At 37.6% G+C, this 13,223-nt stretch overlaps 1 protein-coding gene across 6 annotated transcripts in view; it reads right to left on the bottom strand.

Moving 5' to 3' along the window:
* The window catches only part of CDH7 (cadherin 7), a 122,994-nt gene that overhangs the window by 100,178 nt on the left and 9,593 nt on the right, over positions 1-13,223 (bottom strand). For 5 of the 6 annotated variants that reach the window (XM_019815403.3, XM_023242082.2, XM_045041109.1 and 2 more), the window contains exon 2: positions 9,173-9,579. The exons of the other annotated variant lie outside the window; for it this stretch is intronic. In XM_019815403.3, coding sequence (XP_019670962.1) covers positions 9,173-9,382 — 210 coding nt within the window. In that variant the 5' untranslated portion in view covers positions 9,383-9,579. The remainder of the gene's footprint in view (positions 1-9,172; positions 9,580-13,223) is intronic. 6 annotated transcript variants of the gene reach the window in all.

Raw genomic sequence — 13,223 nt, 5'->3', positions numbered from 1 at the left:
CTGAGGTATGTTCAGACCTTCCCTTCCAGTGAAATGTTAAGCCATGAGATGCAAAAGTAAGCTACGTTGATTCTGGAACCTATCTTGGTCCAGGCCAACCTAACAAATGCTCCACGAGCCCATACCATGGAATGGAATACTGTGCTGCAATGTAGGTAGGGCCAACTAGTTACAAACACTCCTTGATCTCTCTTTTACAACCCCTTCTGGGTTGGGCTAATGGTCACCCCACTTGTTTGAAATGGTACTTTTATCAGTTAAAAACTCCTGAAGTGTATTGTATCCAAAAATGAGAATTTTTGAAGGATGGCAGTTTTTTTTTTAATAAAATGGAATAAAAGTCCTAAACGTTTTCTTCCCAGACTCTCAACAGTTTGTTCTCTTTGCAACCCTTTTCTGAAGATTTCAGTTCTAGGGTTCATTTTTAATATTTCTGTACCCTGACTAAATACCACGTAATCTCTCCATTATTACCACTGCTTATCATTCCAACCATATTCACCTTCAAGATTTGTTAAATTTTAGTAAGGAGTATGACTTGAGAGCACTGTAAATGTATTTGTTCTTTCTTGAACACGTGCCGTTTGTAAAGGCAGAAGTTTCAAAAACATTTGTTAAAAGGGCTCAGCGGTAGCACAACTGAATCTGATACTTTGCAAGAAAACAAAATATTTTATAGACCTAAAATATCTTGTTAACATTTTTCCAGAAATTTACTTCTGAGAATTGATATAAGCATCCATATTTGTTTTCTAACTCTTCTAAATTATAGCTCTAATGGTTGCTCCCTTTCTTGTTTTACTTCCAAATGTATCAATAATCTCATTTCTGATATAAGAATGGTTCCTTTCTAACGCTGAAGATTTAATCAGCATTCACTATGAAACAGAAATTTTATAGGCTCTTAAAAGAATCATTAGAAGAAACTGTCATTACTAAATCTTTTCAAACATTAAATATGATTCTCTTCACTGTTTAGATTTCAATTCTCCTGTGAATATATTAAAATGTAAGACATCTGATGGCACTCTCTTGAGCTACTTTTTCTACCTTAGCCAAACCTGAGTATCTATTATTTTCTCAAACGATATTTACAATTTACAATTATGAGGGTTAAGTATTTGTGGCATACCTTCCAATGTAAAACAGCTCTTTATTTTTTTGTAAACAATGGGAGAGAAAGCTCTTGTAATTCTATGTCAGTAAACATCTTATTGGAATCCTGGACTTTAGAGATTATTGTTGCCTGGTTCAAAAGAAAAAAAATATCAATTTCCCTGATACATACTAAATTGATGTGCTTTGGGAGAATAAGATCAATTTCTATGTAAAATTGTGGACATTACCTGATTGTATCATAGATTTAAATTCGACCCATGAAACGATGCCCTCATCCCTAAAAATGGACAATGAATGGACCGTCACCCAAGAAGCCCCTTCAAACCAGTGGTAGTATTTATTCTAATCCATAGTGACAGCTTAAATAATTTTATACCTCCTTTAAGATTTCAAAACTTTCACATGTATTTTCAGAAGAACCTAGAGACAGCACATTAACCAAGTGACCAAAGTCAACATCACCACTAATGAATCGTATCAACGTCCTCCTGACAAAAGGCACTGAGGAGTGAACAACATCCCCTCTGTGGCATCCTTGTCAATACATCACCTAAAATGTCTCCATTAGGAAGAAACATGAAACTAAGCCAGATCGGAAAATATGCTACTAAGGGGCTCCTGGGTAGCTCAGTTGGTTACGCGTCCGACTTCAGCTCAGGTCATGATCTCACAGTTTGTGGGCTCGAGCCTCACATCGGGCTCTGTGCTAGCTAACAGCTTGGAGCCTGGAGGCTGCTTCAGATTCTTTGTTTCCTTCTATGTCCCTTCCCCATTCTCTCTCTCTCTCTCTCAAAAATAAATAAACATTAAAAAAAATTCTTTTAAATATGCTACCAAATCACTGGTCAAGAATGACAATGAAAGACTGATGAACCATCCCAGACTGGAAAAGACCCAGATCACAAAATAAGTGTGAAATGTGATACTAGGTAGGCTCCTATCAGACAAAGTACAGTAAAACCTTGGTTTGCAAGCCTAATTGGTTCTGGAAACATGCTTGTAATCCAAAGCATTTGTATGCAAAAGCAAATTTCAAGAACCATTGGCACAGTTGTGATTGCATGATGTTCGGCATCATGCACTATTCATATTGCAAGACATCACTCATCTATCAAGTTAAAATTTGTTAGAAACGTTTGCTCGACTTGCAGAATACTCTCAAAACAAGCTACTCGCAATTCCAAACTTTTTACTTTATTGTAATAGTTGGAAATTTTTGACTACAATTTGTTGTAAATAGTAATATATCCATGTTAATTTCATGGTTTAAATATTAAGTATAGTCGTGTCCAATACTAACATTTGGAAAGGCTGGGTTTGGGAAAAGTACTCTGCAACCTTTTGTAAGTCCGAAGTTATTTTAAAATAAAAATTCTAAAGTGTTTACCTATTTGATCTCCATTTTATATCTGTGAGGATAACATTTTATTATGTTTTAGAACAGTGCTCAAAAACAAGGAACTTGTAAGTATATAACCTAGGGTTTCTATTTATTGATCTTTCTACTGCATAAAGTTTCCCCCAATATAATTTTAAAAGACTCTGTCCTACATTAAAAGAAAGTAATTTTTTATTGCTTTGGTTTGAAGATTGTATAAAAGGATTATGAAATCACAGAGGTATGTCAGGTATCCTCATGCAAGCATTTGTTCACGGATGCATGAATTAGTTCCTCTGTTTTTCCCACCTCCACAGCTGTAGATTACCTGTAGAATTTACTGCTTCCCCATGCCATCTGGTTACCTTCTTGGCTTATCAACCAGACTAAATTTTATGAAGGAGAAGAGTGGGGGGTGTGTGTGTGTGTGCGCGCGTGTGTGTGTGTGTTTTAACTCTCCTACCTAACACAATACCTATCATAGAACAGGCCCTTGGTAAGCATTTGAAGAAGAAAAAGGAGAGAGAAAAAAGAAGAGAACGTAAGAGGCTTTACAGCATGCCAAAGTGAGTTTGGGGGAGATAATGTTAAGCATATTCATACAAACTACAATTTCGCTCTGGTGACCATAATCATTATGACAGATAATCAATACAAATCATGCAAAATGATCAGGATGAAATTTCTTCCAATACAGTTCTTATCCATACGCTTGAACCAGCAAAGGCTCAGTGACCGCCCTGCTATTTATCTAAATCTGTCAATTATCTTGGTGAGTTACAGAGACTGCTGCAATTTCTGTGACTCTATCAATGAGCCCTGCATATAGAGCTTGTCAAACAATTACAGTGCACTTAGTATAGAAAGTGCCTGATAACATCATTTTACGTTATCTCTTGTCGTTTGCACTTAAAAACACAGCTTCATACTACATAAAAACACAGTGGTATAGAATGAACGTTAATTTTTGCTTCTCCCATCAATGGGCAACAAGTAAAATACGTACCAAAAAAAAAAAAACCACATTAAAAATGACAGCATTTTTAAGTGACTTTGACCAACACAGATACTCACAAAATTTAGAGCCAATCTACACTATCTAGTTTGACTATTATTAGGCTGATAACTGTAAGTTCTCTCTCCTCCATCTAGAGCTGTGCAGCCTCCCCTGATAAAGCCTTTGGCAATCGTAACCTTCATTTCTAACCTAAGATAACTTTAAAGAGAAAACGACCAATGTTAAACTAAATTAATGGTAGGATTTTTCATTTTAGTGGCAAAAACTGACATGTTTTATTTCCATCATAGCTTAAAGGAAATAAACAAAGACTCTGAATCATTGATCTTATGCGAAGAAAATGCATTTAATACTTACTAGTTATGCTGGAGTATAAAAGCTAAAAATAACTGTCAAAAGAGTATTTCTAAATACCTAAACGTATTTGTATCCCATAGAGCTGATCCAAGTCCAAATTCATTTTGAAGCCACAGGAGCCCTCCATTTCTATTAGCAAAGAAACAAAAAGATAAGAACAAGAGTCTTCTTAATTCACTCTGCTTATGAAGACAATACGAAAAGGGGGTTTCCCATACATACAGAGGGCAAACGAACTGTATTTTGCTGTCTTCTACGACCGAAGCCAACTTTAAGTCACCTATAGATTTGGAGGACACTTTTGCATTCTTGCTCTCCCAAATCTATAAAATAGAAATTTGACTATGATGAACATGCTCTTTCCTAAGGAATTAATATTTGTGATTATTTTCTTTTTGTGCATCTAATATAAATTCGCCCCATTAAGGAATCTAATGCAGAACTCAGTTTTTAAACACAACCTATTTTCAAGATGAATATTTCTTTTCTGGAACGCTGAACATAGCTTCAGTTATCAGGAGACAGAGAATCTCTTGGTAGGAGATATTGCTGAGGTGCAATCAAATGCACGGAAAATGCTCACCAACGCTTTCCAGCAAGCTTAAATTTAAAGCAGAGTGAATCCCACACTGCATTTCTTATATATTTGATTTCGACCAGGGTAACAGGTATAAATTCTGCCTGAATGAGGAGGGAAGAGAGGGGAGTAGCCTAAAAGGCAAGAGTGATGTTAACAGCTAGAGAGCCGACCGCGGAACAGGCACGAAGCACACATTTCAGGGAAAGTAACAGCCCAGAGCACAGCCATCAGCTAGCAGCCCATTATGGGCAGAAGAGATGAAAAACACTTAATACCTGGAACAGAGGCCGAGTGGTTCTGTAGACAAATTTTTTTGTGTCAGATGGTTAAGGGGACATTTAGTGAGAAATGCCAAGGCAAGGAAAAGACTAATCTAGAAAAGTGCATTGTGATGCAATGAGAAGGCTGGAAACTGCTACTTCCTGTGTACTTCAAATAGCCAGTTCAGGGTGACATTAAGTCCCGGGGTGAGGGGGGGAGGGGCAGGGGAGGACTCTCCACCTAATTCTCCCTGTAAAAGGACAAGAAAACAGTCATGACGGTAATTAAGAGCTACTCTTCGAGAAGGGCACACTATTAGTCTTTGAAACAGTACTCCGTACGGCATGGTGACTATAGTTAATGACACTCCACTGTATATCTGAAAATTCCTAAGGGGGGAAATCTTAAAAAGTTCCCATTACAAGAAAAAAATAAAATTGTAGCAATGTAAAGTGTAAGGTGACAGATTTTAACTAGATTTACTATAGTGAACATTTCATAATACATACAAATATTGAACCATTATGCTGTAAGCCCAAAACTAATATATCAATATAATACGTTATATATATATGTATGTATGTGTACGTACACATGTATATATGTGTATATATTTACATACATACGTGTTATATATCAATTACGCCTCAATAAAAAAGTCCTGCCACAGTAATGTCTAGTGATTCTTTCCTTAAGTCTATATATTTAGATCCATGAGTTTATCAATTTGTATCACAAGAATAAAGTGGGATGCTAATGGTAAATGTCAGATTCTAACACAGCCCAGAAGTATGTACCAAGGAGGTCTCTTGATGAGGGTTCTAGAAGCACTGCTGGTCCCCTTCCACGGACTGTTCTACTTTGGTCTTGACTTGTTATGTTACACAAACACAGGTAACTGCCTAAAATAATAATAATGGCACCAGCCATCTTCTAACCACATTAGCCTCAATGTCCTAATGACCAAATTTCATTTAATACATCTTGTTGCCCACCATCCATAAATATGGTCTCCAAATTTGAAGGTCTAAAGAATTAGATACGATCTCTCTGACATGTGAATTCCCTGTGTTTAAAGAATCACCTGCTTACTAACCATATTTTTGCCATAGTCTACTCAGAAAGAAATATGAAGATGTGCTGTATTTCTAAGCACACCTTACACAGACCATTCTCCTAAATGACTGCAAAAAGTTTAAGTACTATTTAGTACATAAAATAATGTCTGCTTTCACTTGAAGGATAACAAATACAACCCTGGACACACAATAGATCATCTGGAATGCAGTTGTTTTTATAAACCGTATATGTAAAGTAGATAAACAGAATGTCTAGATTAAATTAATATATGTTCCAAATATTTTGATCTCATTTATTCTCAGAAAGACACTTGGATTATAGGTATTATTAACCCCACTGTCTTTATTTTTTTAAATGTTTATTATTTATTTTGAGAGAGACAGAGAAAGAGCATGAGTGGGGAAACGCAGTTGAGAGAGAAAGAGAGAGAGAGAGAAGGAGAGAGAGAGAGAAGGAGAGAGAGAGAGAAGGAGAGAGAGAAGGAGAGAGAGAGAGAGAAAGAGAGAGAGAGAGAGAGAGACACACCCAAGTATGGAGCCTGACGCAAGGCTCGATCACATGATCACAAGATCATGACCTGAGCTGAAATCAAGAATCAGATGCTGAAGCAACTGAGCCACCCAGGCGCCCTTCATTATTCCCATTTTAGAGCTGATTTTAGTAATATTTAGTAAATTTTAATAATATTAGTAAAATTTAGTAATATTGGGCAATTTATCCAAAGTTCCACAATGAGTAGGAAGTCACAGAGTCCGCAATAAAACTGAAGTCGATCTGACACACACTGTATTTATCCATTATGTGATCAAACTAGACTATCACGTTCATCAAAGTCATTATTTATATTTTCCAAATTAAGTAGCTGGATTGTGTGAGGAAAGCGAAGAGTCTGACCATCCAATTACTACAGGTTAAATATGCATCCAGAAAAAGTAACGATTGCGTTCCTTCTTTCCTTTCCATGAACATCTGTCTCTCCATTCTTCCACGTCTACATCTATAATTTTTCATTTTCTATGTCCTATGAAAACTTTTGGTCACACCCATTACCTTCCTCAAGTTAAAAAAAAAAAAAAAGGAAAATCTATTTATTCCACATACCCCAAGTGATCGAAAATGTACCAAGGTCAAACTCATTGTTATAACTACTTATTCAGACCATCAAACCAAGGAGATTCATTCTGGCATCTCATACATACAATCCAAAAGTATTCAAGTTCTCTGCTACCTCCTCCTAAGCAAATGTAAATTGTTTCTTTGAAGCCTTTGGTGCTTTGTCTATAAATTCCCTCTCCATCTCAAATTATTTTACTGTCTTTTTTTCTGTATTTTTTTCAGTCATGGGTTGGTTGGTTTTTTAACCTATTTACCACCCTGGACATTCTTTTACTGTGAATGGCAATACTGAACTCCCAGGATATAGCCTGCAAGAGATAAACACAAACTTGCTTCCTGTCACATAAAATCTACTAAACAATGGTCACTGATTAATTGAAAGAGAAGCACAGATAACATTACCAATCAAGGAATCCCACAATCTCTCTTAGAAAAATGACATCAGCATTGCCCAGTAGCTTTATGTGCATTTGGAATTTAACCTAGGGGCATGCATTTCCAGAATTCTAAATGGACTTACAGGGATTATTTCGATATACGCACTCTCAATTATGATGTGAAAACTTTAAAAGTTAAAATAAGAGCACTTTTAAAATTTTAAGTAATGTTGATTTCAAAATCTCAACCTCATTCAAGCAACTCCATTTAAAACTCAATTAATGGGAATATCTTCGTTGCCTTTAGAAAATTTTACATTCCCATAGAAGTGTGATTTCAGCTAATAACTACTGATTCTTTATGAATTAGTTGATTTTTATACACCTATCTACTGAAAACAAACTTTGATGAATCTGTTAAATATTCATTACAAATGAATGAAATTAAAAGCTAGATTCCTCATCAATAACACCGCATAATGATTACTGCTCTCACTTCATTTATGAGAATATGGGTAAGAGAGACTGAGACAGAGATTTAGTACATGCACAGTATATATGATGGTACCCTACTGGTTAAGGCAGAATGGCTCTTTCTACTTACATATTCTTTGTTAGGTCAGAAAAATGCTACAATTGGGCTAATCCTACTCCACATCCCTGGAAACCCTTAACTTGTTCATCCTTTTTGTTTATAATATAGTATCGGTATTTGTAAAATATAGAGGCATTAAAAGAAAAATAACATAATGAAGATTACCTTGACTTACATAGATACTCATCAACAAAAACAGATGTTTCACTCTTATTTAAGGTGTGTTCAAATGAAACAATGATCCGTGGAATAAACGGCAAAGATTCTTCCTCAAGCACTCAAAATTGAAAATTCTCTCAGATAAGTTCATCAGTGTGCTACGCTCCATTTTATCAAGAATAGACACATAAAACTGGCAAAGTACAGAAATGTGGATGTATAGACATCTTGCCAGTGCGTTCTACTTAGAAACTCTTTACCAGTACCAAAACGAGAAATTCCAAATATCTTTACAAATATGAACATTATCAAACTTGCAGTAGGCTAGAGACTGGGAACAGAATACAAGGATGATAGGGGGAAAGGCCATGCTCTCTCCAAAGGCCCCTGGGTTCAGAAAGCCTTTGAATGCAAATCCCATGCCCAAGTATTCCAAGGGAAAGAATCTGTGGCGGGAGGGGAAACATCCCAATTTGGCTCCGACGACGACGTGGACACCGAACCCATGTACCACAAGGTGCCCACCTTTGGTCTAATGTCGATTAGAAACTGACTTCTGTTCGCATTCATTTTTTAACCAAAAAGAAAATCTAAAAAACAAAACCACAGATCCACCAACACAAGACCACCACTAAGGAAAGGGGGGTCAGAACCGCTCATGACTGAGGGACAACAGACCCAATAATGTCACTTGGCAGTTTTTCAAATGCAAGCATCAGAAAAGGAAAGATACGCATAAAGTTAGTGTGTGCACCGTACCGACCCCCAAAAATGAAGCTAAAAAACAAATCGACTGGCTAGAAGCACCCACCACTCTTCATTTATGAGTGAATATTCTTGTTCTAATTTTGGAAATAAAAGTTTTATCAGTGTGCCACAATCCTGGTAAACTAGACATCTGCGGACTCATCTGGATGCAGGACTAAAGCATCACTCCCTAAATTATGGCTTCACTGTACGGATACCAACCCAGGCTCTACTTTCAGAGGAACTAATGCCAAAAACTTCACGAACTATTTCACAGGAGCAACAAGTTTACGTGTTCCATCCCCAGAGCAAAAAAAGCAGTTCTCCATCCAATCGCAGACATTCACAATAATCATTTGCGACTTTGAAAGGCCAAATGCCCTACCTTTCCTACATAGAGAGGGTCTGAACCCATGTATTCCTCCAGCACAAAGAACTGATTCCACACCCAGCTGCGCTTGGTCCGGGACCTCCCTGATTGGAAATAGGGCTTTGATCTGGACCTGGAGAGCTCTGCTTGACTCATCCCAGAGAAACACAGGAAAAGCGCTATTAGCTGCAGAAAATGGCAGAGCTCCACTTTGCCCAACTTCATCTTTTTTTTTTTCTTCCTTTTTCCTGTGTAAGAAAAAAACCTTGACAAGAGAAAAGGCACAGTTCCAGTTGGCTCAGTAGCTCTTGCCTCCGGCAGGGTGTCAGCTGGGAGTCCAGAGATAATAATTTGTAGAGTGTTCGATTGTAAGGGGTCACCACTGCTGAATAACCTTCGCCAAAGAATGGTGTAATAGGTACCTGGCAGAACAAAAGGAAGAGCCAGTGTCAGAAACCAGAATACATCGTAACTTTTAACTCTCATTTGCTAACTTACTGTTGATCTTCCCCAGATACCGGGAGTTGGATAATCATTAAAATATGGATGATGAACTTCAAGACGTACAACGACTGGTGCCATGTTTCTAAACCACACCAAGACTGCTCATGCAGGATTACCCGCTTTACTTAATACAAACGGAGCAACGTCGGTTAAAGAAATCATCCTAATGCCGGCCTTTATCACTATTTTTTTTTTCTTTTATGTTACAGTCAGTTTCATTCGCTGGTATTAGAATATGAAAGCCAAACTGCTCAAAGCAGGGATTTAACCAAATGGGAAGGACATATGCTGGCTTAAATCTCTTCTGTGAAACTGTAAAGAGAAATAAAGAGGTATGAGGTGATTCAAAACCGGTTGATTGATTCTGAGTCACAGAACACCAGCTGTTTTGATGTGTTCTGATTTGATTGTGATCAGCTGAAAAGCTCAGTGGTTTCCATTTTCCACCCTTCAAACCTATTGTCACGTCGGCTGTGTGGCCTGGTACGTTATGCCATAGGATGGCCGTTATTTGCCACCCCACGGATATTTATCGAACATCCTAGAGCAGGGCTTGTGCACACAGTAGGGCCTTCTCGCCTAAATATTTACGGATTACGAAGAGATCATTAGAGGGGTGTGAAGACTCAGCTGTCTTTGTGAGCCCCGCTCACAGCAAGCGTGCACCCAGAAGGCGTCAGCAGCAGCATGGGAATAAAACAACTTTTCTTCTCAAGTCCACTTGTGTCGGACGCAGAATTCTTGACGATGCAAGAGATACAAGGTCAGTTACAAGAGAAACTTCCAAACATACCCCAAAACACAGAGGAATGAGGATTTATGGCAAAATGCTTAAATCACTATGCTGCACTTTGGTTTGTAAATTCATTCGACTACCTATAAATAAATCAATAAGATAATGAAGGTGAAGGCTAATATTTGCCTTTTTTCTTTTTTTTTTTTTTTTTTTTTTTTTGAGGGAGAGGAGGTAAAATACAGTTTTAGGAACATGAAGCCAAAAGATAGTTCCCAATCAAAGTAGAAAATACACGGTCTTTACCTTATAAGCTTTTCCATCTTTCTACCTGTCTCTCCTGTAACAAGAGTGTCTGTAACTCATTAGATGATTTCTGACAGTAAAGCCTGCTTATGGAAAATGTCTTATCTTGTAGAAGAAAAATGAAATGTATTAAACGTATTAAATACGTTAAAATAGTCCACCCACCTGTAAAAACAGGTTGCACTTTGATCTCTGTTATAATGAACACATTCGTGTTAAAAATATGTCTATCAACTTCTGAATTCCAGAGGGCACTGCAGAATAATCCAACATACAGCTGACATATGTGGAGAACTACCAGAATAGGCCAATTATTATTGGAGCATATTCACCATAACCTGGGCAATGAACACCTTCTCCTAAAATCCAGATCGGTCATCTCAGCATCAAAAAGGAATCTAGTCCATTTAGAAATCACTCTGGAAGGGTTAGTTGTTCTAAGACTTAGAATTATAAACAAGAAGTAACGTGGGGTCGTATCTTTGTATTCCCATGTAGCCACCACACTCCCCCATCAGGCGGAAAGTTCACTGCAGGGAGGTCTGAGCTAACCCACCTGAGACACAGGTTATCTGTAGTTAAAGAAGGCACATAGGTGTTTCTTTCTTTGCTGGGAAACAGAAACTAGTATGGACTAGTCTACGATGAGCCAGGAACTCACACTGAGTGGCTTTTGTGGGAATGGCTGTCATCATGGGGAGGGCCAAGGTCATGTGGTTCCCTTCATGCCAGTGGCAAAAAACCATGTTCCGGGGCGGAGGGGGATGGTTAGAGTGTGGTCACAGGACTGTCGAGCTTAGGAGATCTGGGGCCAAAGAATATTCCAGTTTCGCTGCTCTATTTCCTCAAGAGAGAATGTGTTTTCTCAGAAAAACAAGGAGATAAATATTTTGGTCCCGAAGACAATTTTTTTTAAGGTAACATAGTTTAGTTAAGTTATATTAAGGCCACTTTATGGTTCAAGTGAACTTGAGAACAGTTACACGGTGAAATGCATTCAACTTTATTTTTAAAATTTTTTACTGTTTTATTTATTCTTCAGAGAGGGAGACACAGAGACAGAGAATGAGTTGGGAAGGGGCAGAGAGAGAGGGAGACACAGAATCCAAAGCAGGCTCCAGGCCCTGAGCTGTCAGCACAGAGCCCGACACGGGGCTTGAACTCACAAGCCGTGAGATCACAACTTGAGCTGAAGTCGGATGCCCAACTGAATGAGCCACCCAGGCGCCCCTAAATACATCCAATTTCTAAGAACCTGAGTGGCAAATGGAATCCAGTATGTGGGGAGTTATTAAAATTATATACCCAGAAAAAGTGTGGGCACCTGCACCAGAGAAGGATTCGAATTCCGAGTCTGCCCTGTCTTAGCTATGCAGCCTTGAACACATTATTTCAATTCTAACATACGTTCCGGAGAGGAAGCCGTAAGCCTCTAACTTACAAAACAGATAACAACTGCATCTACTTCATAGGATTAAATAAGCAAATCATGAAAAACTAAGGATGATCCCTGATGCAACTAACAGCCTTAAAAAAAAAAAAAAAGCTGTTGGGGTTATTATCTATTATTGTGATGATATTTTTTAGTTTGATACTGGTTATGTTAAAGTTAGTTTGTGAAGTAATGTTAGTTTTCATGTTAATGTTCTTTATAGGAAGATGTTTTAGACAACTCTTACACTGAATGAAAACACTCTCGATAGGTCCAGTCACCGCCAGAGAACCATATGGATCATGAACCCAAAAATCTAGATGAATATGGACAATGGCACCAAAATACTTTTAAAAAAAGAATGCAGTACGTTCTTTCCTAAAGGCATGTCCTCTGTGATTTTTATACGTCAAAGACTGGTATCAGAATTGGAGAGATTTGAGCTCACTCAAAATGTTCGCTAATAAGAAAAAGAAATATAATCTGGACCAGGAACAGGATCACTGGGGTCTTTGCCCTAAAACCTCCACCATTTGCTAGATGACCTTAGAACCCTCTGGGATTTCATTTTCCACATTTGCAAAATGAGGGAGATGAACTAAATTATAAAGTCTTTTTTTTTTTTTTAACAGATGTCACTTCTCTGCTTTTGACAATTATATAGAATTGGTTTTGCTGGCCTTTTTTAAGCTGTGAAAAAGCACACATTGTTAATGAAAGGGCAGAAGGATATAAGAAAGCCATAGGAATATAAAAGCATTTTTTTTTTAATTTATGAAATTTAGCAGGAATTTTAACATGAGATGTTTAAATTACTCTTCTTGCCTCTTGAAGATCTTTTCTCTTCCACCCAAGACTGTGAAGTTACCAAACGAGCCAGAACATACAAAAGCAGTGAGTTACAAAACACACCATGGGTTACTTTATAGTCACTGGGTTAATATTTGTGAAAGAGACCGGAGATCTGTATTTTCCTATTTAAAACCAAGTGTTTTAAAAGCAGTGATTAATAAAAACCTTGGTGAACAGGAAGACCCACCCTAGTATCTAGAACAGAAGTAGACACACACAATTGACACTGAGAACATATT

This window comes from Felis catus, chromosome D3 (genome assembly GCF_018350175.1).
Source record: "Felis catus isolate Fca126 chromosome D3, F.catus_Fca126_mat1.0, whole genome shotgun sequence".
Taxonomy (NCBI): Eukaryota; Metazoa; Chordata; class Mammalia; order Carnivora; family Felidae; genus Felis; species Felis catus.
The sequence above is the reverse complement of the archived record's forward strand: the minus strand, read 5'-3'. Positions and strand labels throughout refer to the sequence as shown.